Genomic DNA, 26827 nt, shown 5'->3' with positions numbered 1-26827 from the left:
TTAACTAAGACAACTACCTTTTGGGGGTATTCTCTCAGCTAGATAACATGTATTTCAAATAAGCTGTCAGCAGTTCAACTAAAGGTATGTTTGTTCCAGGCCAAATGCAATTCACAATATCTCCAGTGACTGGAATGAAGGTATCCCTAACAATTTTATATCTCACACAAATTTGCCAAGGCTGATGGACACCATCAACAACATTAATAAATAATAATAATTGTTATATGGGGGGAGGAGTAAAGGAAATAATCATTTAAGTACTAACTAAATGTCAGGCAGGCATCATTCTAAGGTCACAATGATCTTGTTTAATCCTTTAAAAAGATTAAGAACACAAGACATTACTGCCTACAAGTTCCGTGAGGGTCAGTAACTAGCCTAAGGTCACTTAGCTATTTCTCCCCAGAAATTCTATTGCTACTGCATGTTCAGATAAATAGTCAATAAGCAACTCTAGTAACCTGCAAGTCTTCATCATGCTGGAAGTCCCTAACTGCCAGTAGTCTGGGCTTCCTGCCCATCACTCTGCTGAAGCAAGCATTTCAAAGGTCACCAACACCTGCCTTCCTACAAAATCCGATCGCTTTTCCCTTCATTATTCTCCATGATCTCGCCATAGCAGCTGACCTTATTGATCACCACTCCTCCTAACGTGCTCTTCTCCTTCATTCATGCATACATGCATTTACTCACTGGCACTTAACAACTCATCCCCAAGGCAGGTGCTGCATGCAGATGCTCTCGTCGTCTAAGCTATAAAAGAGATGTGATGAAGTACTGACGGACACAGAAGAAAGGGCGACTTGGCAGGGGAGGCACAGTCTTACAAGATACTGGCAAGCAAGAAAGGAGGGTGGCAGTTCAGGTAGATGGAACTAAGACAGGGATTCTCAAACATTGTGTGTCTCAGAATCAGCTAAAAGGGCTTGTTAAAACATAGATCAGATCACTGGGCCACCCTCCCCCGGAGTTTCTGATTCATTGGGTCAGGGGTGGGGGCCAAGAAACAGAATTTCTAACAAGCCTCCACAAGACACTGATCCTGCTGGCCAAGGACCATACTTTGAGAACCACAGCCCTAATGAGATGTGTTTAAGAGAAATGAATATCCAATGGATGTGTCAAACCTGTGGCCAACAAGTGGAAGATGGATACAGAAAAGTCAGACAAGCAGTCTGAAAGAAACCTTAACACTGCAAGCCAAAACCTCTGGAAAGGTTATAATTTTATTTCTGGTTAATAGGGTATAGAAAATACTAACTATTTCATAAGATTAAAATGACATAATTTTAGATGTAAAACTCCGATGAGAGTCCAGAGGTTTATTTAAAGGAACAGTTGTCAGCTGGGGCAACTTGGCTCACAGCCACAACCCCTAAAGAAGAGGGTTGAAAGGGAGATGGTCGAGGTTCATTTGAAAAACTACTGGGACTTCCCTGGTGGCTCAGGGGTTGAGAATTGGCCATGCAATGCAGGGGACGTGAGTCCCATCCCTAGTGCGGGAACTGAGATCCCACAGGCCATGGGGCAACTAAGCTGGGTGCCGTTTAACTACCGAGCCCACATGCTCTGGATCCCACATGCCACAACTAGAGAGAAGCCTGCGCACTCCAACTACAGCTCCTGCATGCCGCAATGAAGATCCTGCGTGCCACAACTACAGCTGGATACAGTCAAATAAATAAATAATACTTTTTTAAAAAAGAAAAATTACCACCATATTCTGATATACACCCCTAACACATACACATCACTGAAAACCAAAGAGATGAGTCAAAGGGCAAGATGACCGAGAGCTAAGTGAACAGGATAGGAAATGTTTGCAACGCTCTACTGTGAGATGCCTTGACTCATGTGTGTGTATGTTTGTGTGTGTGTGTGTTAGTCACTGAATTGTGTCTGACTCTGCGATCCCAAGGACTGTAGCCCGCTAAGCTCTTCTCCAGGCAAGACTACTGGAGTGGACAGCCATTCCTTTCTCCAGGATCTTCCCAAACCAGGGATCAAACTCATGTCTCTCCTGCACTGCAGGCAGATTCTTTACCATTTGAGCCACCAGGGAAGCCCCTGGACTTCAAATGATGATCTGCATAGACCTGGGGTATGCATGGGCCTTTCAGAGAAATGCAGACGCATGGACTCAGCTTCCAGATCCTGAAATCCCATATTTATTCTTTCCCAAAATAAATTCCCCTGAGAACAGACCTGCCTGTCCATGGAGACTGTTGTTTAGTCACTCAGTCACGTCTAACTCATTGCAACGCCATGGACTGTAGCCCATCAGGCTCCTCAGTCCATGAGATTTCCCAGACAAGATTACTGGAGTGGGTTGCCATTTCCTTCTCCAGGGGATCTTCCCAACCCAGGGATCAAACCCACGTCACCTGTATTGGCAGGTGGATTCTTTACTATTGAAACACCAGGGAAGCCCATCCATGCAGATTATCCACCCTCAACCCTCCTTTGAAAACTATACCCTTTCTTCTTACCAAATAAAGGCACACTCTGCCTTGACTTAGTCAGTGCACTGGCCTAGGGTGTAAAGCTCTCCTGGGTGCCAAAATAATGGCCAATTTGAACTGCTTTGTGAAGCCTTGTTTAATGATTAATAGAAGCACCAAGAACCTAGGCAAGGGCCCTCTTTTCCTGATTATGAAAGCAAAGGGTAACTAGAACCTGGTATTTGGGTCTATGCTGAAATATTCAGAATTCAGACATTACGTTAAAATGGGGCAACAGTCATGCACCTCTTGAATTCTTATATATGATAATGTATCACTTTTTAGAAAGTATCCTATGAGAGCAAAGCAAAAATGTCCAATCCTGAAAATGGCTTTTCCCTCCATTCTTTTCAATTATTCCTGATGCTCACCCCCAGGAGGTGTCACCACCTGGGAAGTAAAGCCCCTAAGCACATGTGATGCCCACTCTTTTAAATTCAGTTTGAATATTTTCTCAGACCTATGAAACTTGTTAGCTACACTGAATAAAACCTGTGGATATGAATTTTACATGATGTCTTTCAGAAACAATGTTTACTATTTAATAAGGTAATTACTACTCATTTAATCAAGTACTATCAAAATATTTATTTTCGTTATGATTAAGCACCATTTGCATCTTATAAGGTTTTGAATATTTCTACATCCTCTTAATAGAGATAAAATTACAATAAACTATGATCTAAATGCCAAAGCACTTCATTTTAAGCAATATATAACTCCTTTCATTAAATACATTATAAATTTGACCATGATTTTATAAAATATGAGTCTTATCTATCTTGTTCCTCAAGTCCAACACCAGACAGTGATACACAGATGAAACCAACTGCATTATCAAAGTAATATTTTGAATTTTAACATATTTCTCACTTCATAAAAAAAGTTAATACTTTATAGCACATCATTAGTAATTAAGTAATGAGAAATAGCATTTCTATTGTATACTTAGTAAGTTAACTTTATTAGCTCCACATTTTATTCTGGACTGTTTTAACAAACTCTCCTATGACATGCAGCCCATAATTTATTGATTCTTATTAATATTTCTCAAAATGTATATTAAGACATTCATTTGAATTGAAATGTGAGTTCATTTTTTTTCAATGATAATTAAATCTGATTTGGCAGCCTGATTTGACCATGAGCACTGGTGGAAATTTTCATCAATTATGATAGCTAAATCTGCAATAATAAAAGTATCTTCTTTAAAAAAAAAAGATATATTGCAGAAGTCATTTGAATAGCATAGTATTTTTTTTCTCAATCTTTATGTTGTATACAATAAAAAATGATATGCCTCTAAATGAAATATACATGGCTAAATTTATGAACAGGAATTCATCATGTCTTGTTAGTACAGAAATTGAGAAAGTAAATGACTAACAACGTCTGAGTAATAAGGTGGATGACTTGCATTTCTTCCCTCTTAACAAAACTAACTGATCACTCTGTGATTGTTGGCACATTATCTGAAATGATTCCTAAGAACCGAATGACAATGTGATAGTTTCCAGTCGCACCTATTCATGTGAAGAGGTGCCCAAGCACTTAGATCTGCAAAACTGGGAAAGGAACTGAGAGTGTACATTTTCTCTTTCTTACAATAAGATCTATTCATTTACTGACACATGAACTAATGAGGGAAGAAAACAATTCATTGCCCTATCCATTTTATTGGCAGATGCATTTCTGACAAAAATTCACTTTACATTTACTAAGTTAGGAAAATTTGTAATACTTATGCTACTTTGATCTTACTCCTCTTCATGATCAAAACTAAACAATAAAATTTCCGTTTATAGATATATTATCTTACTTTTTTAATTTTCCCTGCGGGAATGAATGATAAAAGACTTTCCAATGAACATATGATTTCATTTTTGGTAATAAGTATTATTTGGAGACAGTGAACTGGAAACAAGAGTTAAGGAGAAAAAACAATGACTGAGAGCATTAAAGTTCCCGATGTTTAAAGAGTGCTCATGGTCCTCCAGACTGAGAACAGAGTTTCTAAAGCCAGACACCAAGGGTCCAAATGCTAGCTGTGCCACCAACTTGCTTATGACCTTGGCAAGATACTTAATATATGAAAATATTAGGATGGCTTTTTCAAAATTCTTTTGGGGGCAAGCAAGCCAATAGCATGAAGACCGCTACCACAGTACAAGGAGAAAGAAAAGGAGAACAAAGAATTGAGACCAAGCTAACAAGTATGGGGAAGAAAACAGATGCTTGAAGTGAAGATGAGTCAGTTACAGGATGACTGAGATTTTTGAGTCTGGAGGATTTGCACGGGAAATCAACTGAGATGCCTGGGATCCATCAGGATTCCAGAGGCACCACCTCTCCAGCTGTTCACCTGTGGTCATCCGCCTCTAGCAATCCAACTACTCATGCCCCACACAGGCCACCCCAACCTGTAAGTTGAGTTCTACCCAAGCTCTGCCCTAAACTCCAAACACGTCCTTGACCTCTTTACTGTGAAAGGGAAGCCTAAGAAACTCTGCCAATATGCTTGAAAATCAAACCTTTCCTGTTGTATTTTTAATGAAGATGTCATAGATGTTCAATGAAAAAAATATTAATTCAAGAAAAACAAGCAGAAGACAACATACATAATCCCACCAACCAAAGGCACTATTTGCCTACATGTTGATGTAGCTGCATCTATTTTCTTCAATTCATAATTCCATATTGTTGTTGTTGTTCATTCTTTCAGTTGTGTCTGACTCTTTGCGACCCCATGGACTGCAGCACGCCAGGCTTCCCTGTCCTTCACCATCTCTTAGGGTTTGCTCCAACTCATGTCCATCTACTAGGTGATGCCATTCAACCATCTCCTCCTGCCTTCGATCTTTCCCAGCATCAGACTCTTTCCCAACGAGTCAGTTCTTTGCATCAGGTGGCCAAAGTACTGGAGTTTCAACTTCAGCAGCACTTCTTCCAATGAATGTTCAGGACTGATTTCTTTAGGATTGACTGGTTTGATCTCCTTGCAATCCAAGGGACTCTCAAGAGCCTTCTCCAACACCACAGTTAAAAATCTTCTGGCACTCAGCCTTCTTTATGGTTCAACTATATAATTCTATATAGTTGAGGTTAGGCTAGAGTTAAAAATTTCTATTCTGCTGTTGCTTTCTCATTGAACTTTACATATCATGAACATTCAAAATGAGTACCTGTGAATGCTTCCACTGCAGCTCCCCAGGATCTATCCCTCCTCTCTGGACTAACTTCTACCACTGTAGTACAGACTTTTAGACTCTCCTAAGACCACTAGTGAAAGTGATTCCTGGCTGGCTGGTGTGGTGTGGCCTGCCCCTGTTCTCTTTGGCCTAACAGTTTTCAAGTCAGTATTCCCCAAAGATGTTTTGCTCTTACCATTCCTCTGAAAACAGTGCGGGAAGGTAATTATGGCAGTTTAGGAAGCGGGGTGGGGCAGCTAGTTGAGCAAGCACTGACTAAAGTTGCGTAATTTATTCCCTTTCCTACAACTTCAAGTATTATTTGGGGGCATCCAATGAATTCCTAGGTAAAATCAGTATGAAATTTAGTGATATTAAAGAAAACAAGCTTAATATCAAGGTGCAGAGGCTGGATCGTAATGAATAGACATTATGAGACTCATAGTACATATCACTAAGTTTGTGATCCATGTGCGAGATTTAGGGTCTTCTAGATATAGGAAAAGATACGGTAGAGCCCGTCGTCCTCCATATCAATGAGTACTGATCCATGGACTCAACCAACTATGGATGGAAAATATCCACATACAAAATATTTCATAAATTTCCAAAAAGCAAAACCTGAATTTTCCATACTCTAAGACTGCTTACAAAGCATTTACATTACACTTACAATGATTTACATAGCATTTACATTGCATTAGGTATTACAAGTAATCAAAAGATAATGAAAATATATGGCAGATTTGGGAGGATGTGCATCGGTTATATACAAATACTACAGCATTTTATATAAGGGACTTGAGCATCTATGGATTCTGATATCTGTACAGGTCCTGGAACCAAATCCCTTTGGATACCAAGGACAAGTGTATCGACTTTGAAAGGGGGTCAAAGAACAGCAAACAAACAAACAAACAAACAAAAAGAACAGCAAACACAATAATATTATAAGGGCATCTACAAAGAAAAGACTATTCTTTGTTTAGTAAAAGGTCTGGAGGAAAAGAGAAAAAGCAAACAAGTAAATTAACCTCCTTTTAGTATACAGAATTTTATTGGGAAAAAGAATAGGTTAACCGCACAATATGGATGTGTGTGTGTGCTAAGTTGCTTCAGTTGCGTTGACTCCTTGCTACCCTAAGGACTATAGCCTGCCAGGCTCCTCTGTCCATGGGGTTCAATATGCATTCTAGTTAAAAAAGGGAGGGGGAGAAATTCATACTATAAGAGCTTCTTAAACTGTGAATTAGGTTACTGAGGAAAAATAATTCACCTGGATTTCTTTAAAATGCCAGAAACAGAAGCTTAAACTGGTAATTTTCTGGCTATAAGACAAAGGAAAAATTAAGACCTGGATATAATTTCAATAAACACTTTGATAGAATCTATAGCTTTTCAAAGTAGCGGCTAAGCCACAAGATACGTAAGTCAGTGTGAAGAAGACTCATTTCTGACAAGAACAGAATCACCATAAGGACAATAGCTGGCATATTTGTGGTTCATTAATGTAAGTATGTAATGTAAATGTAAAATAAGTATAAAATGTAATGCAAAATATGTAATAAAGGTGAAGTAATATATACTTTTAACTACATTGCTAACTTAAAGAACAAAGTAATGCCCTTTATAAAATTCAGTTTTCAAATGTATAAAATAGTACTGGTAGTGTGTGAGGGGTGGTTATAAAAGAACTTGCATCTATCAAATGAAATGTGAATAACTATTTTTTTATTTCAATTTTTAATAACAGGAATTACTCCCCAAACCTTCAAATAAATTAAAATAAATGTAAACCTGTAATTCTACAGACTTCACTTCCAATATTTTCTGTGAAGGTCATAGAAATAAGAACATATTCAGATACTTTTTTTTCTTAATGTTGGAGTATAAAAGTGCTTTTCACTGATCCTAGAAAATTGGCTCTCAGTGATAGTTTATAGTTCTTAGTTTTCCACAACTTTTTTTAAACATAACTTTCTTTAAAAGCCAAATTCAAGTGACTTAGGTGGTTTCCACAGGAATATGCTCGAACACTTCAGGCCCTGATGTCCAGTAGACTCCATCAAATAGCTGTTCGGGCACGGTGGTGTGAAGCTTATAGCTATTCAATAAAATGAAAAGTGAGCCAAATGGAATGATTTTTCAAAGCCACCTACTTTGCAGAGTAAAACAATTAAAAATTTGTATGAAAACAGTCTAAAAGAAAGCCTTCTATTTCACTATTTCCAGTCCTGTTCTGGATATTTTTAAATTTTCAAATATTAATTTGAAGCAATTTTACAAGTGAAAAAAAATTAAAGAAGCCTTATTCTCTGATTTTGGGAGAAAGCCAAGTGAGCCCTAAATTGCAAAGCTAATTGTTTTGAGAACTCCAGTCTCTTGCCCCAACTCCCCTTAGGATCCAAATTTATAATAGCATCAAGTGGTCAGCTTTTAGGAGCTCTGGGTCCTAGAATACTATTTTAATCTCTAAGAGGTTAACATTTCAATGTGTCTTTAAAGGGCTGTTTTATGGAATTCTTTCCACAATTACTTTAAGAGTCAAATAAAAACAGCTGTTAGCAACAGATTTTTATTAGGGCAATTTCTGGGGTCAGATTTTTTAAGTTTTGATTACTTATAATCAGAATATTGTTCCCTTTCCTACTTCAAGTACCCAGACCATAACCTCTGAATTTATGAGGGTGGGTGGTTCTTCATTGTTGCTAATATGACCAATAATTTCCAATTATACCACACTTTATAATATGCACACTATACCCAATATAATGATATGTCATTTCAATGTAGCTAGCCCATGAACTTCTACAGGTTTAATGGGATTTTGCGTATTTAGAATTTCATCATAAAGGGGCCCTCTGGAATCATTAGAACATCAATCCTTTCCCATTATAAGACTCAGCTTTCTTACTAAGCAAGAACATCAGAGTGCAAGGCAAAGGCTTAACCTACCATAGGTTGTAAGCCAGTTCCTAGTAATAGCTGTCACACTGGAGGAGAACAGTAATAAATGGCAATGATGACATATTAAAAACTTTTCAGTGAATCAGGTGATCGATGAGGAAGGTGGACCACAATTGTTACTGAGAAAAACTCCTTATGACTTGAAGTAATTAGATCTGCACATTTTACCCACTACTTTGGGGGGAAAGAAGTGTGTAATTGGGAGCAAATTAAGTACAAAATAACTCATGTTCCCTTTAAGTCACAACTTTCTAACTGTATCTGTCAAGGTTGAATTAATTAGGATATTTAATATCAAAGAGAGAGAAGACTGGCTTTTAGAATTTTTTTCTTAAGGAAAGAAGAAAGGGAATGATACGGAGCAGAAAGAGTTGATCCCCAAGCCTGGTGATAAAAACTGTCAGTCCTTATATGTGAAAGGCTGATTTTTTTTACTTGAACAAATAGTGTGTCAGTGTTTTTAGGTCAAAAGAAGAAGAAGAAGAAAAAAAAAAGACCACTCTACTGAGCCACCATAAACCCTGATTACATTCTATACCCTGTATGCCTTATGTGAAGAGTCCTTGATTTTTTTTTTTCTCGTAATACATGAGGGATAAGTAGATGAATACTCTTATGGTCCATTAGGAAAGTGAACCTACACTGTAGGGAGGAAAAGGGGACAGAAGGAGTTCCAATGAGCCCCAACTGTCCTACGGATTTTAATTGCTCCCTATTTGACATGCAGCTTTGAGTGTATATGGATATACGCGCACACACACACTCACAATTAGTCCAGAGTAGAATCTGAGCTCCACTTGAGACTATATAGGTAATATTTCAAACTGATTGGCATTTGCCCCCCGGTGGCCTTATGAATAATACAGTCCTCACAACAGACTTTGGAAATCATTAAAGTCTGACTGAGGCATATGTAGTAGACTATCAAGGCCGTTATTCAGAAGCTCACTCTCTCGGCTAGGAGACTAAACAGATCCTTGGTTGTACTTCTCTTCCTTCTTCCTTTTCCTCCCAAGGTCCACTTTTGGGGGTATGCCTCTCCTCATCTGCATCTCCATGAGTAGGTGGTTAAGCAGAAGGAGGAAATGCAATCTGCAAGCTTGACAGTAAGTCTAGGAAGACATCGAATAACTGAATCTGCCTGCTGTGATCAGGTTTGGGGATTACTATTATTATTCCTGCTGTTGTTCTGTCCAGTCTCTAGTTACCAAGGAGAGCCGAGAGCTGACTACACAAAACCCTGCTTTATATAATTCACAGATCAATGAATTAAATGCACACTGACTACAAAAGTTACTTTAAAAGTAACTACTGAAATAAGCATACTTTGTTTGCTGAATATCCTTCTATTTAACAAACAAAAAAAAATTAACTCTGTAAGAGAATAACCACCCTACTCCCAATTTATTAACTTTAAAGACTTAATTTTCCTGAAGTAGCATAGATCTGTATCAGAAACTTCATTATGGAAATATTGCAAAAGCAAGTCATATTTATTTTTGGTAGAATATGCACTTTCAACTCTACCACAGAAGTGAAGAAGTATTTCAAAACCTAGAGAGAACAGTGATACAAAAGCCAGCACTTGGTAGAAAACACCTAAAAGAAAGAAATTATTATATTCAGTCTTTTTTTAATGAACGTCACCTTTGTGTCACAAGTATTTTTCCTTTCCTCTCCCAGTAAGTCAGTCTGAAATCTCACTCTAAATCTATAATCAATCTCTCTTTCCCCCACTGTAATCCCTTGAAATTCTGGGCTATCACACACACTTTTGACACTGACGTGTGTTTTCTTCTGGATTGCTGGATTTGCTTAATGCATATATCAAGTATCAAACTGCTTTGCATCAGTGACTGGCGGGATAAAAGACCTCTCTATAAAGATTTGCTCATAAAAACGGGCTAAGAAGGCTGTCTTAGGAAAAGGCTAAACTAACCAATTTTTAAATGCATGGGCAGAAAATGTTAAGGACTAAAGCAATGCTTTCCGATTTTTTCACTAATATCATCGATGTATGGCTGAGCAGAGAGGAAGGCCTTAAAAGTTCTTATCCCACTTGCTATCAATTGGCTCTTTGACACCTGAGTTATCAACAAGGCAAAATAGCATTCAGAGTTTAAGCCACTTGCAAAGTGAAACTATTTTCTACCATCACAAATATTTCATGGAGACCAACTTTTGAGAAAAATAAGTCTCCTGAAATGACATGAAGAAGGAAACAGGGGAGATACTGGTTAATCCGGTGAATCCTGGTTACCAAATTCATAATAATGACTCTAATGTCTAATTAGAAGGCAAGGTTTATTCATCAGGATCAACAGGCACAATTTTTTTAAAGATCCAAAATTTCAAGTGCAGTCATTGTTCCTGTAGATATTTTACTGTATTTAAAAACCAGTAATAGAAAACACTTGCCAAGTTCATTTAGTCTCTGACTGAGGCACACATATGTGATCTCCTAATTTACAGCTTGCACGTACAGATGTTCACACTTAGTAAAAGGGCTTCTTAATAGCTTTTTTTTAATTAAAAGTGTGTTGATAATAGGTGTTTTAAACATATCCAAACAACAAAGCTGAACTGACAAATGCCTGTCTTCATGTCTCACATCGAGGCAAGATTTTATGAGAGAAACGACTATGATTCAGTCACATGTCTATATGATAAATGTTACCCCCCCCAACCTCCAAATGAAATCTTTCATTAATTTTTTCCTCTATGATCTGTTTCCAAGTCGCAAATGTTAGATTGCTACTAGGTTTATGTAGCCGAAAGCAGAACCACACAGCCGTTGCTGGCTGCCTGCAGTTTTTTTCCCCTTGCAAAACTTTGAACCCCATCCAGCTTTGACACACTGCCTCTTCAGTTAATAACTATCAAGTTTCCCCTTGTCTCCTGTCTACTTTTCTTTGAGGCAATTGCGCACTCAGCACCCCGAGATAATAACACACATCTATAAGATAAAAGCAATGGCATTAACGTAATTGTCTGCCTCTCTCTCTTTAGCCTAATCTTTTTTTCCTTCAGTTTTGACTGCCTATGTGACACCTGTTTTTGTCTCCTCTGATCCCACGACAGGTTTTCCGCTGACAAGGTTTTTGCCTGACAGAGATTCTGCAGACAAGAACATAATAAAATATGAAGAACTGCTTGTCAGAGTTTCTGCCAATGCTCATATGAAATAAAGGAAAAAAATGGCTCTTTTTTTTTTTTATTTTATAAGGGGCCCTGTGATGGTCACATTTGGCCCGTCAGGAAAAAGACCTCCCTGGCCAGATTCTCCAAGCCAAACAGGTGTTTTCTTTTATGTGAGAGGTTGATTTGTTTTTTAATTTTTACTGATAGTGGAAAACATGAACAGCCAAAAGCGGGGGAGGGGAGAATTTCTTACCCTCAGATTTTTGCAGGCAAAGGAATATTGGAGAGCTACTAAATAAAATGTGAAAAATATTTAGCTCAAGACAGATCTTCTGAATAAAACAAAAATGCCAATATCTTTTAATGAGCAAACAAATTTAACTTCTCTAAAATTTACTTCTTGGTTGGGTAGGCTACTGAAACCTTCCACCTACCTTTCACTTGAAGACACACAGAGGAACAAAGATGAAAACAAGAGTAAGGACTGATAAAGAAACACAAAAACAGAACTAAAGGCAGGGTGCGGTGGTTTGCAAGCTGTGCTTGAGGCTGCTGGGAAATAAACTGGCAATCAGAAATCAGAGACTTTTAGGTACATGCAGGAGATTCCCATAATCCTTCATGCCATGTGCTACCTCACTCCCTCACGTGGGGGGATGCTACAGTGGGTATCAGCACCCAGAGATGAAGAAGTGTTTTTCCTGAGGTCCCAAGCTAGTGGAGGGGTTGGTATTATAGAAACTAACCTCAGTGAAATATATTGAAACTACACAGAACTGATGTCTTCAAACGGTGGTGCTAGAGAAGACTCCTACGAGTCTCCTGGACAGCAAGGAGATCAATCCAATCAATCTGAAGGGAAATCAACCCTGAATATTCATTGGAAGGACTGATGCTGAAGCTGAAGCTCCAGTATTTTGGTCATCTGATGTGAAGAGCCGGCTGATTGGAAAAGTCCCTGATGCTGAGAAAGACTGAGGGCAGGAGAAGAGTGAGTAAGAGGATGGGATGGCTGGAAGGCATCACCGATGCAATGGACATGAACTTGGGCAGACTTCAGGAGATGATGAGAGACAGGGAGGCCTAGGAGGCTGCAGTCCATGGGGTCACAAAGAGTTGGACGTGACTGGGCGACTGAACAACAATAACAATACAGAAGGAAAGACTTAACTGCTTCTGGGGGCACGGAGGTCCAGCTTCCCTGATGACCAGGGCAGAGGAAAAAGTAAACATCAACAGCACAGCACATGTGTGAGCCCAGAGGACTGAGTGAAGAAAGGACAGGAGCCGGGATAAGGGATGTTAGGATTCTCACACCGATTTTAACGACGCTACCAGCAAACCAGGCTAACCAAACACATGCTCTCACACTGAGATCCACAACAGCCATGCCTAACAGAAACAATTCAAGTTACATATATAATTTTACATCTCTCTCAGTGCTGCTTCAGTCGTGTCTGACTCTTTGCAACCTTATGGACTATAGCCTGCCAGGCTCCTCTGTCCATGGGATTCCCCAGGCAAGAATACTGGAATGGGTTGCCACTTCCTTCCCCAGAGGATCTTTCTGAACCAGGGATCGAATCCACGTCTCGTACGTCTCATATACTGGCAGGTGGGTTCTTTACCACTAGTGCCACCTGGGAAGCCAATCTCATTTAAAAAGCAAGCAATGAAACTAATTTTTCAAAAATATTTTCTATTTAGCCCAATGCATAAAATATTACACCAATATGTAGACCACTTACTTAACTTATATGCAGAGTGTATGATGCAAAATGCTGGGCTGGGTGAAGCACAAGCTGGAATCAAGACCACTGGGAGAAATATCAGATATGCAGATGACACCACCTTTATGGCAGAAACTGAAGAGGAACTAAAGAATCTCTTGATGAAGGTGAAAGATGAGAGTGAAAAAGCTGGCTTAAAACTCAACATTCAAAAAACAAGAAGATCATGGCATCTGGTCCCATCACTTCATGGCAAATAGATGGGGAAACAATGGAAAAAGTGACAGACTTTATTTTCTTGCACTCCAAAATCACTGCAGATGGTGACTGCAGCCATGAAATTAAAAGACACTTGCTTCTTGAAAGAAAAGCTATGACCAACCTAGACAGCATATTAAAAAGCAGAAACATTACTTTGCCAACAAAGGTCCATATAGTCAAAGCTGTGATTTTTCCAGCAGTCATGTATGGATGTCAGAGTTGGATCATAAAGAAGGCTGAGTGCCAAAGAGTTGATGCTTTTGAAATGTGGTGTTGGAGAAGACTCTTGGGAGTCCTTTGGACTGCGAGAAGATCAAACCAGTCAGTTCTAAAGGAAATCAATCCTGAATTATCATTGGAAGGACTGATGCTGAAGCTGAAGCTCTAATCCTTTGGGCACCTGATGCGAAGAGACGACTCATTTGAAAAGACCCTGATGCTGGGAAAGACTGAAGGCAGGAGGAGAAGGAGACGACAGGGGATGAGATGGTTAGACATCATCACGGACTCAACAGGACACGAGTTTGAGCGAGCTCTGGGCGATGGTGAGGGACAAGGAAGCCTGCAACTGAGCAACTGAACAACAGCAGCAAGTAGACCACATAAAAACCATTTTCATCAAGCTATTTTACATTCTTTTTTCTAAGATTAAATCTCTATATTTCAGTGTACACTTTATACTTACAGCATACCTCAGTTGGGACTAACCACATCTCAAGTGCTCAGTTTGAAATTAGTGGCTTCCTTTTTAGACACCCAGGTCTAGCGTTGCCTTGTGTTCCTTGACCAATTGAACTTAAGGCCCAAAAAAGCTCTTCTTTCAATTAAATATGTTTGCACTTGATTTTGTAGGATCACCAGACCATACAAGCAGGCTGGGAGACCTTGAGGCCAAAGGAGGGATGTTATTGTGTATCAAGAAACACAGTCTGGATTTGGAACCAGTCTGTTGTTCCATGTCTAGTTCTGTTGCTTCCTGACTTGTATTGTATAGAAAATATTTAAAAGAATTACGGTCATAATTGGATAGATTTGTAAGCAATCTGTTGAGAAGCCCAGTAGTAAGTTTCCTCTCTTCTAAAGGAGATCAGTCCTAAGTGTTCATTGGAAGGACTGATGCTGAAGCTGAAACTCTAATACTTTGGCCACCTGAAGCGAAGAGCTGACTCACTGGAAAAGACCCTGATGCTGGGAAAGATTGAGGGCAGGAGGAGAAGGGGACAGAAGAGGATGAGATGGTTGGATGGCATCACCAACTCAATGGACGTGAGTTTTGGTAAACTCTGGCAGTTGGTGATGGACAGGGAGGCCTGGCGTGCTGCGGTCCATGGGGTCGCAAAGAGTCGGACACAACTGAGCGACTGAACTGAACTGATACAATACCTTGGGCTTCCCTGGTGGCTCGGTGGTAAAGAATCTGCCTGCCAGTGCAGGAAGGTGGGTTCAATCCCTGGGTCAGGAAGATCCCCTGGAGAAGAAAATGGCAACCCACTCTAGTATCCTTTTGTCCGGGAAATCCCATGGACTCCTCTGTCCTGGTGGGCTGTCAGTCCAAGGGATCGCAAAGAGTCAGACAAGACTTAGCAACTAAACAACAACAAATACAACACTTTGGGTATATGCTCACTAATGACGGATTAACTCATGCTTCTAAAGAGTTACAGATTTCTACCCTCCTGAAAGGCAAACCCTGGTGAGGAATGAGTCGCACAGACAACATTTTGTGCCTCCCAGAATACAAGTCAGAATTTCTCTAAACACCACAAATATCTCATCCAGTGATTTTACTGTTCAAGTGCAGGGCTGAGGGGTGGAGGATGGGTATGGGGGGGCAGGGACCCACACGAGAAGAAGTCCTCACTCTGACACAATAGGAGGAGGAAGAACAGTTGAGAGTTCTGCTGAGGCATCCTGGATTCTTATGACCCAGAAGCATCTCCTCATTATCTGAACAGAGCATCCTGAGTAAAATGAGAGGAGCTGAGTATGTTTCATTTATAACCCCTTCAATTTGTGTTCTGCTTAACCTGCTGAACTCCAGTTAATTAAGATGTTCCTATAAACAATTAAGCTTCCTGTAGGATCGTTAGCAAGATATAAAAATTTATGATGTAATAAAGTGCAATAAAATGATAAAGTGGTTAGCCCATCAAAGCACTTCACATGCAAGAATACAGGTATGAAAATAGGCAAAAGTAGCCTTTCATCCTGCCTAAAATTCATTTCCTCCTGGTTTTTGGATTTTCAACAAATAAGCAATCCTATAGTTCAGTTCAACTGATGCACAGTTCTTAAAATATGGGGAAAAAAAAGTGTTTCAGACTTCTATTCAAGTAAGGGCTCACATGACACTTTAGGAGAAATGGACAATATGAAGCTAAATTGGATTTGCTGGAGAATACAAGATCACCCTGGCAAAACTGGGCCCTACAACCAAAGAAACTGATGACCTTCCTCTAGCACTGGGCACCAGAGGAAACCTGCATGGGGCCCTAGAGAGTATCATTACTGTTCAGCCCACTTTTTCATTTAATCCTCCCTCAAAACATCACTGTGATATTCAGGTAGATTCCTATTATTATCTGAGTTTACAGATGAAAAAAACTGGGGCTTACTAAATACAGACAGTGATGAGATTCGAAAACTCACCTGAATGCACTCAACTTTCAACCCCACCAACCACCATAAAACATGTCTGTTGTGTCGTCAAGGTTGAAGTATTACTACTGTAAGAACTTAGAAACAACTAACACTTAGTAAGTAGATTATCTCATTTAATATCAGAAAGAACCCTGCAAACTAGGCACTATCATTGTCCACATTCACAGATGAGAAAACAGAGGTTGTGTAACCTGGCCTGGGTCCCACTGGCAGCAGGTGGTGGAGCCAGGAGGAGAACTTACACAGAGCTGCAGTTTTACCTCCTTTTGTCTTCAGGCCCACTCCCCCCATTTGTGTACCCGAAGCTTCTTCAGACCCTGGGGCTCCAGTTCTGTAGTTTCAATCTCCATTTCCTTCCTGGAAAGTCCTTAGCAGGGGACCTGCACTGTACACTTTAGAGGTCAGGATTTATCAGATCCACCTTATGTTTCTGTCTGAATAAAATGGAGCTAGAAAAAAACATCTGGGGAGCTAACAGGCAGAGAGCCCAGGACTTTGAAGGGGAGGCACTGTTTGTGCTGTGATTTGAAGAAAAAAAAAAATCAGAGTTCAAAGCACAGTTCCAAAGGTGGGCAGGCTGAGAAACAAATCAAAACAAGCAGGTCAGGGACGCAACAAGAATATAGTTAATGCCATGAATCAAGGAGTGAACCGTCACATTTGTGAGAGTGTCCTCCTTTTCAAGCTTATCAGCTGTGATCAGGGAGTGAAGGGGAGAAGCACAAGAGGGCAAAGTGCCCTCAGGTCATGCAAAGCTGGCTCGTGTGCCAGGCAGGAAAGCGGCCTCGCGTTTGCTCTCTAAAATAAAAATAAGTGGAGAGATGTTCAAGGACTTTGTCCATGGAGAGAGCATGGAGGCAGAGCTAGGAGGCACCTAAGAGCTCGTTTCCCTGACTGAAGGAGAATCCTTCAGCTAGGCAAGCCAGGTGTCAGGGTCACCATCGGGAAGAAGCAAGTCTTCTACAAAGACAAATTCTTTTAAGCAGATATTCCACTAATTCCCACCTTTTCCAAACCAGTGCACCAAAGGAAGAGAACAGTGGGGTTTCCATCCTCGTGTTTCTAAGTAAAGTCCTAGAGGCACGGCAACCTACTTCCTCCCAAAAGATCAGTTGTCACTGCCATGCTGAAGCCTGCATTTACTTCCCTGTCCTGAGGTATCAAGTCAGAACCTTTCTTACTCTTTTCATCTAACCCTAAACAACCCTCTTCAACAATTCTCTCCCAAAGCAAAATTCAGTCTTTCTGGGACAGTCTTCAGGTTCATAAGAAGGAGGCTAGCACTTTGCTGGTTAGTATCTGCAAACATTATTTTCCTTTGTCAGAGGACACTGTTTTACTCACTCTTCTCTCTTACTCTTGACAAATTTACAAATGATCATACAGAAACTGCTCCTGCGTTACTCTGAGTGAGCATGAGGTCACAGAAGTGTCATGCGTTATTGCTTTTGATAGAGGACTTCTAGAAGGCTAGTGAAGAATAGAGGGTGGAAAAGGAAAGCTTACACTTAGTTACACCGGCTCCTGGACCCGAGTCAGGGAGAATATTACAGAGCTACCAGTTGGGGATAAACTACTTTCCCAGATGTTTAGACAATTCATAAGAAGAGCACAGACTGGGACAAATAATAAAGACATGTGACCTTTCATGGAGTAAAATGAAAAATTACTGTTTTGATCCACCCTGCTTAAATCCTTATAAAGTACCGTGCAGCCAACAAATCTGAGGAGTCTGTAAACAGAATGCTGCGATCTCGTGATTCTAAATGTAGGACGGACATAATCAAAAGGTTTTTGATTACAGAAAACTCAGAACCAATGGCCTTGATTTGGGACTTAATTATGCAAATTAAGGCTAACTAGGGTTTTCTGTTAGGTGTATGCCTGCCAGATTTAGCAAAAACACAGGACCACTCAGCTAAATTTGCAAGGTACGTGTTTATACTAGAAAATTATTCACTGTTTACCTGAAATTCAAATTTAATGGGATGTCCTATATTTTCTATTTGGGTGAGTGTCTCTATAAATACCCCTGTTCTGATAAGACATATCTAGTAAAGAGCTGGGAATTCAAATTCAATGATGCCGAGGAAAAAAAAAGAGAGAAATTACTTCCAGTGAATTACAAAAAAAGAAATGCTTGAAATTAATGGATTATATGAATATTAAGTCTTACAGTACATTAAACCATAAAGATGGTTGGTAGATGACACTAAATTAACTTTATATTGCTTACTGTTTCCTGTGGCACAGAGCTGAAGAATCAAAGTACACCTGGCCCAATACTTTAGAGATGATATATGTTCAATAAATATCTCTTCACTGATGTCCAGATGACACAGCCCAAGTCTATTCATTTTACATTAAAAATTCTGAATAGTTTCAATACTGGCAGGAAAACAGCTGGCTTGCTGAGCTAATAATTAAAGTATTTAAAGTCAAAGTATTCTATAAAGAAAATAATCTGCACCAAGCAAACTACTATGGGGTTCATTAAGCTATGTAGTACTTTTTGGTTTTTTTTTCCATCAAGCCTCTTACCCTTGAAAAATTTTTATTGGATATCCCAAGAAACAGTGGATTTTTTTTTTAAAGGTAGTTTTAACAAGTGAGTTTTGTCAGAAGTAAAAATTACTGATCTCGCCAAGGAAAAAAACTCTAAGTAAATAACCTTTCTAAAATCTGCCCACCTCTTTTATCAAATCAAATATACCCCATCAAGTTTTTATTTTAAACAATAATGTTCCAGTTGTCTTAGATTATCATTAAATGTCTGAAAATCATTTAGAATACCTTATCTTAATCGTTTAGAAATAAAATCATCATCTAGACTATATATATTAAAACGAATTTACAAATAATAAATACTAAAACTCATTTGATACAGTAGCCCTCAACCTTTATGTCCCACCTCCAGTTTATCACAAAGGCAACAGGGTTTATATGATCACACTTCTTGCTGGGAGCAGGTTCCTCAGAGGAGATTGATGATATAGAGCACTCTTCTTTCCACTCCCACTTGCACACTACTTAGTATATACTTGTAATACTTGCTAATTTATAAGACTATATAAAACAGAGGAGAAGGGGGTAGCAGAGGATGAAATGGTTGGATGGCATCACCACCTCAATGGACATGGGTTTGAGCAAACTGCAGGAGATAGTGAACGACAGAGAAGCCTGGTATGCTGCAGTCCACGGGATCATAGAGAGCTGGACATGACTTAGCGACTGAACAACAGCAACAACAATATAAAATCTTTGGCCGAGAAACTCCTCTGGGGGTCCAGTGGCTAAGACTCTGCATTTCCAATGCTGGGGGCCCAGGTTTGATCCCTACTCAGGGAACTACATCCAGCATGCCAAAACTAGAGATTCCAAGTACCACAACTAACACCCAGCGCAACCAAATAGATAAAAGAGTGTTTTTAAAAATTCTTTGCCTGAAACTTCAATGCTGTGAATAGCAAAATTACTATCCTAGTATGATGGGAAAGGGTCAAAATGCCATGTCCTAAATTTCGACCAACCCAAACATTTATGTCATCAGTAAAGAAGACCATTACTGCTCCGATGCCGATATCTTACTTTGATAATGTTAAACCAAGGAAAATTAAACTTGCATAAAATGTGTATTTAAATTTTTTTGCAAGACTCATTCTGGTAATTTAAAACAAATGAAGGAAAAACACAGAAAAGACAATGCAAAGAGAGGAAGAAAAAAAAAATACTTCGTTAGGTCAATTAAGTAGTAGTATGTTGGAGTCCTTTAACCAAAGACTGTGAAATATGACAAAATTACAAAATGCCAGGTTATTATACACTGTCTGTATGGACAACCTATACCCCAAAAGAACTTGTTTTAAATAATGTTAAAAATCAATAAAGCCCTGCTTTTATTATCAAAGTACACGAGCTGAAATTCCTTAATGGGGAAAAAGAGCAGGGAATCCTTCATTAATTCAGTGGGAAATGCCTCCTGGTAGTCAAGGAATCATTTTCGGGTTCCCCCCTCTCAACTCAATGGTGCTAAGATTTCAAGGAAGTAACCTGTGAATAGCACCATGGCCCAATGAGTAATTTCAAAGTTCAGGTGTTACAGTATGATGAATTCATTATGCCTTTTAATTTTTTTAAACATCTTAAAGATTTTTGTAAAGCAGCTAAAGTCACTAATTCAAGTAGGTTTAAGATACAATCTATAAGGCTATAAAGTGAGTGTGTGTGTGTGTGTGTGTGTGTGTGAATAACCACCTACGAAATCAAAAATCATGTGAAGAAACTGAAGATGCTGATAACAAAGAAGATATAGGAAGACATTAATTCAAAAGAGGCCAACAAATTTCTAAAAATTCATCTTTTTTGTAAAGAATCCCTGATTTTGGCATTGAGCTGTTTTTAATGGCAAATGTTAATTTTTTATGGTACAATTACTGGTGGAGTGTATTCAGTGCTATGGTGAAATGATTACATGAGATGTATTTTGGTAGTCTTACTACTTGCTGTTCTATCCACTTACACAGAAAAATCACACTGTAGAAAAATAAGTCACTTTCTCCTTGTCCCACGTAAAGAACAATGTCCTGAGTAAGGCAGCCAAAGAGACCGCTGTGCTGTGCCTCACCTCTGAGCAGAAATAACTGAAGACATGATTTCAGGTTTTCTGTGCAGGGGAAGAGAGTGAAGCAATTAGTTGAAATGCTAAGGGCAAAAAGAGTGGATGCTCTCATTTCATTGCCAACTCAAAAGTTAGGAGCCAAACCCCTGCTGTCATATATGTCCTACTATATGGGGGAAGAATGGGATATGTATCTGTGTGTATACATTGTGAGTTGTATACAGACTTGTTGCTATTGTTGGGGGGAAAGAGATCAAGGTGATAATAGTGGTGAGGAAAAGTTAGAACTGAGAAACTTAGAAATTAATATACCAGAAACACAAGATTACTAATGACACAGTAGGAAAAGCCCAGTCTGATGTAACAGAAATAACTTTATTCAAGTTTGGGGAAAAAACCACATCCCTCAGAAAATCTTAGAAACAACCAGTGGCTGAGGATAATTTATGTTGTTCACGAAAGAAGAAATATTGCTTTTCCCTCCCCATTACACTACTAATGTAATATGCATGTGGAAGTTAGACAGATAAAATAAACTGGTGACACAGTAAACTTTTATACTCACAAGGCTACCACAGTAGATAGATGATGGTAATGCAAGATGGCTTTGGAAAAAATGAGAGGGAATGAATGAAAAGTCCTTTGTTTAATGACTGCCCCCCCCTTATTGCTCATGTTTGTCCAGTTTGTTACTTTTAACATGTATTATTTATTTTAAAGACTTCATATATTTTATCTTCAATACTCACAATAATCTTACAAGGCAGGTATTATTAACCTTCTCTTACAGACAAGAAAATTCAGATGCAGAGATTTTGAGCTATGTCCCATCAAAGTCATAGAGCCAAGATTTTACCCCACACTGCCTGCTGGATTCTTTTTCATTTTTTCTTTTCTTTTTTTTTTTTTTTGTCTCCAAGATTCTTAATAGGCTGGGGACATAAGCTATTACCTGGTAGAGCCAAAACATATTGTGGCAAAGGATACTTAGTGATATGAACTGAACTGTGTTCTCGCCAAATTCATCTGTTGAAGCCTTCATCCCTAGTACTTCAGACTAGGGATGTGTTTGCAGACAGGTGAGGCCATCAGGCTGGGCCCTCACCCACCATGACTGGTGTCCTTATGAGAAGAGGAACCTGGATGCACAGCCCCCGAGAACACACAACGTGAGCGCAGGATCTGCAAGCCAGGAAGAGAATCCTCAGATTGAAACCATCCTGGTTTTGGACCTCTGGCCTTCAGAACTGCATGGAAATAAATTTCTGATGTTTAAGCCACCCACTCTGTGGCATTTTGTTACAGCCGTCCTAGCAAGCAGACTACTGTAGGGAAGGAGAAGAAATCACCCACAGTCACTTGCAAACAAAAGTGACAGCAGCTTAAACATTGTTCCGAACGGGACTGAGAATTGTTACAGATATTGGCCTTGCTAATGAAGCAGGAACAAGTTCCCTTCCCTGGAGGTGCTGGAGGATGGTGGCTTTGTCTGCCAGGCACACGCCTTCTAGTATGTTCCCCCCATACTACTCTTTCTACCTCTTTTCTCTCCCTCACAGATACAGGGCTGAAATGTCTCCACAATGCTAACCCACACACCCCCAGCAAGCAAGATACATGATAAATTGAAGGCGTTTCAAGGCATGGCCCGGTGTCGTTTCTTCAGATCTTGCTAGAATAACATGACATTTATAAAAATACAACCCACTGGATATTTGGCACTGCTTGGGAATGAAGAATATGTCCACTTAAGAGCCAATCCCCCAAGGCTGTCAAAAAAATCTCAAGCCAGGATTTCTTCTATAAACATTACCTATCTTTTAAGATTCTACAGTCCAGGAAGTGAAGAAAACGTCTCTGCTTATTCCCAAGTCTCCTCTGGCCTCAACATAAAAAACATAAACCAGACAGAAGGACAGTTAAATGCCTGGTCAAGGCCCAGGGACGGGACAGCTCTGCATCTGGCAAGGAGCCTCTGCATCCCCAGCCACGGCCCTGGGTCTCCCTCGCCCGGAACACACACCTATGCAGAGCTCACCCTCCACCGGGGGCCAGCCTCCTCCAATCCCTGGGCACGCTGAAAGGGGGCATTTACGGATTATTTTTTCAGATACCAGCCAAATAATGTTCCCGTTCACTCACTCACCCACCTTAAGACCATACAAAATTTAACATCTGGGAGGATCAACTCTGCCCTGAAAGCAGATGACAAGGGTAAGCAGTCATGGAGGAGTTCTCCTCAAGCAAAGAGGATTTGCCAGCTCGCCTCTGAGGTCCCGGCCCTGAAAGGCCAACTCTGGTATGTTTGACTTTCCATGGGGCCTGGTGCTTGCTGGCGGCTGCTGCTGCGTTCACTCAGAACCCAACTGTGCTATAAACATCTAGCCCTTCTGCTGAGAGCTGCCCGCCTGGCCTTACTTCTGGGAGCCAAGAATATGCTATTTGGGAGCTGCAGGCTATACCGCAGCTAACACTTGGGGAGCTAACACTTGGGGCGCAGCTGACCCTTCTGTTCTCCAGGCCAGTGATGGCTCTAAAAGGAAAAAAAAAAAAAACAACAAAAACCACGCTTACACGAACATAACAAGAGCAAGGAGAAAAGTCCAGATTTTCTCACCGTGTGCCACCCAGCCATGTTTACACTGGTCGCAAGTCCTCAGGTTAATCTTCCCCGGCTGGAAACACTCACATGTGCAGTTCACCAGCGTGCAGCGGATGGCCTGAGTACGAGAGGAGGAAGAAAAGATCAGTGTCTGTTCAAAAGGGACCCTGCTTCTTCAGCATTTTAAGAAATAACACCTTCTTCCCATTTTTCACAGCTTTAGGGGCCTGGAGAGTTTTAGAGAAAAATTTTGAAACCATCAAAAATCTCTTACCAAAACATATTAGAAAACAAAGCTGATTCATTAATAGAATGTTTCTTGCCATTCATAGGTAAGCTTTAAATTGGAAGCATAGACTAAGTAGTATAAGAGTGAACCTTATTTTTTTCTATCAGATGCTGGTTCTGTAATACCAGGGATCCGAAAGAGGAAAAAAAGATTGCTGCTACCCAATATTCACTGACAAGAGTGCAAAAGATATAGACTCTCATACAATAACAAGTGAAATGTTGAAAATAAAACATGATTAACAAATAATATGAACAGAATATGACTTTTCTTCTGCAGTATTTCATTGAAATGCTTTATCAATCTCTCAGACACCTTTCGAAAGACACTCCTTTTGGCCCAATAACATCCATCATATTTCTGGCATCATTTATCACTTTCTAACTCCTTGATTTTTTTCCCTCCTTGAAATATTAATTTCATTTGCATTCCTATTTGAAAAATGCAAAACAACCCTCTCTTTATTTTAATGATGTAAGAAAATAAGTTCAAATTTGTTTTTAGATCCGATGTAGAATAGGAAAAGACATTTATGTGAATATTCGATATTTGGAACAATTCACCTATATCATAGAACTCTGGAAGACACTCAAGAACGTTTTATTTCTTTACAAGTACTTTAAAAAATCATCTCATCAGTTTACATTTTAAAGTGAATCCACAGGAAATTAACATTAATGAAGTGTAACTTTTTATAGATTAAAAACCTAGACTGAAGAATTGTGCTAAAGCCGACCTATGCTCCAGGACTACAGTTAATAAATTTATCTCATACATTTAGTCCCAATTTGCATGGAAATTCTGAAGACAGAAGGGATTTTGTCCAACCATTCACAGATTAACAATCTACTGTAACCACCTGAACTGCCAGGAAAAGATCCCTCTACAGCTTTAGATGTAATCAATAATTACCGATTTGGGGGTGGGGAGGGGGTGGGGGGAGAGGCATGAGGCTACCTGAAACTGTAGTGCTGGGCCTGAAAGCTCTGCCACTTACACAGCTTCAGACGCTCATATTCCTGGAATCAGCTGGGTTTTTGTATAAACCGCCTCATTTGTAACAGACAGTATTTTAGATATTGTTAACATGGTTGAGCCAAATTCCGTTTACAGAGAATAAGACCGAATGGGCTTTTACTGTTCCCCATGCTTTGGATCAAGCAAATTTAAAATATTTCTCTTTTGCTAATGAACATTAAATCTATAGGTCCTTATTCGGTTTTCAGTGTTAGAGTCCCTGCCGTAGCCTCCTTTCTGGCTTCACCTCTAACCTTAGTTGGCTCCTCTATTACTGCAAGAAAAATAGGCAAGGGTACCAACTGTCTGATGTTTCAGAGTCTGTCTTCCAGTGTCAACAGTTCAATAACATATTAGGAATATTAGGAGGTTGTACAACTTTGCTGTATATATTAGTGAATAAAGGAAATAGTAATAAGACACAGGGAGAGCAAAGGAAATGCTGACATAGCAAGAATATTATATCTGGAGGTTAGAAGGGAAACTATTTCTCCCCCAATTTCTTATATCAACTTCAGTAGTTTAACTGACTGAGCCATATATCAGAACATTAGGGGTTAGAAATAGCTTATTTAAACAGCATGTTCATTAGGAAACTCAGTTTGATTGTACTACGATAAAACAAACCCAAAAGTTTTTTAGAGGGCAGAAAAACAGGGCACTCTGTAAACTATTCAGTTATAAATTCAGATACAGCAACCAGATTGACATTAAAATATTTATATAATCTGAGATACAATAACAGAATCTTTCATAAACACTTAAAAAAAATTAACTCTGCTTTACCACGATAAAGAATGACCCAACCTAAGAATGACCGTCTCTCAAGAACTATGTGTTAACTCTGGCACCAAAGACATACATCTTTTAAATTATTAATTTTATTTTAAATTTTAAATTAAATTAAAATTAAAATTTTAAATCAATTTTAAATTGATAACATTTTATTATTTCACAAAAATAGCCTCATTTTACATTGTATTTTAAAATACACTGTCCTCAAGTTTAATTATAGTTATATTCAGGACAAAACAAATTAAGAGACTTGTAGATTTGCTTTATTTTAGGTATATTTGTTTATTTACTGGTTCAATTATTCATTCATTTACTCAGAACTAGTTTTTATGATTCAAATATTTTTCTCTTCCTAAATAACTCTAAATAACTTTGTACGTCTGGCACACTTGGGAATTAAAACTTTTTGTACCATCATCCTTTTTCATGAATTCTACTCCTTTTGTACTTAAACATACAAACATTCGAACACCTCAACTCCTTTTATATATAAACACTTAAGCACTGGAATATCCATTTTGTATTTCTATGAATTCCAGAAGGTCTATTTGTTTTAAATTCAGATTTATATAGACTACAATTGTGCCTTAAGGGAATTATATATATTTAAACAATATGGTCTAAATAAATATTTTGAATATGAGACTATTGTGGCTTCAAAGGAAGTTTTACTCTAAATAACATTTTTGAAACAGCATAAAAGTTTGACATACTATTTATTCAGAACAAAACAGAACCAATGTGATCACTTGCCAACTCACTCACACTTCAAAAACATAAATTATCATAAAACTATCCAAGCCAGTTAAGCCTCAAAACATATACACTTTACGAGAAGAGAGCTGGGAAGAGCAGAGATGGGGAAGCCTTCATTTTGGTGATCACACCCGTTTCTTTATGGAGCTAATAATACACCAGGTCTCCTACTCACTGCTGGGTACCCACAACTACAGAAAAATCAAGGATGATAGTGAAGTGACAGAAAGGGAACAGCAGGAGAAGAGAGATGATCTGAACAGGCTGTTCCTCCTTATAGATCCAGGACCCTTATGCA

The 26827-nt window shown here is 39.1% G+C and overlaps 1 protein-coding gene across 12 annotated transcripts in view; it reads right to left on the bottom strand.

The window, feature by feature from the left end:
• BNC2 (basonuclin zinc finger protein 2) overlaps positions 1-26827 on the bottom strand; it is a 460748-nt gene that overhangs the window by 137830 nt on the left and 296091 nt on the right. For all 12 annotated transcript variants that reach the window (XM_065907673.1, XM_065907672.1, XM_065907675.1 and 9 more), the window contains one exon: positions 23688-23790. In XM_065907673.1, coding sequence (XP_065763745.1) covers positions 23688-23790 — 103 coding nt within the window. The remainder of the gene's footprint in view (positions 1-23687; positions 23791-26827) is intronic.

This window comes from Muntiacus reevesi, chromosome 17 (genome assembly GCF_963930625.1).
Source record: "Muntiacus reevesi chromosome 17, mMunRee1.1, whole genome shotgun sequence".
NCBI lineage: Eukaryota > Metazoa > Chordata > Mammalia > Artiodactyla > Cervidae > Muntiacus > Muntiacus reevesi.
The sequence above is the reverse complement of the archived record's forward strand: the minus strand, read 5'-3'. Positions and strand labels throughout refer to the sequence as shown.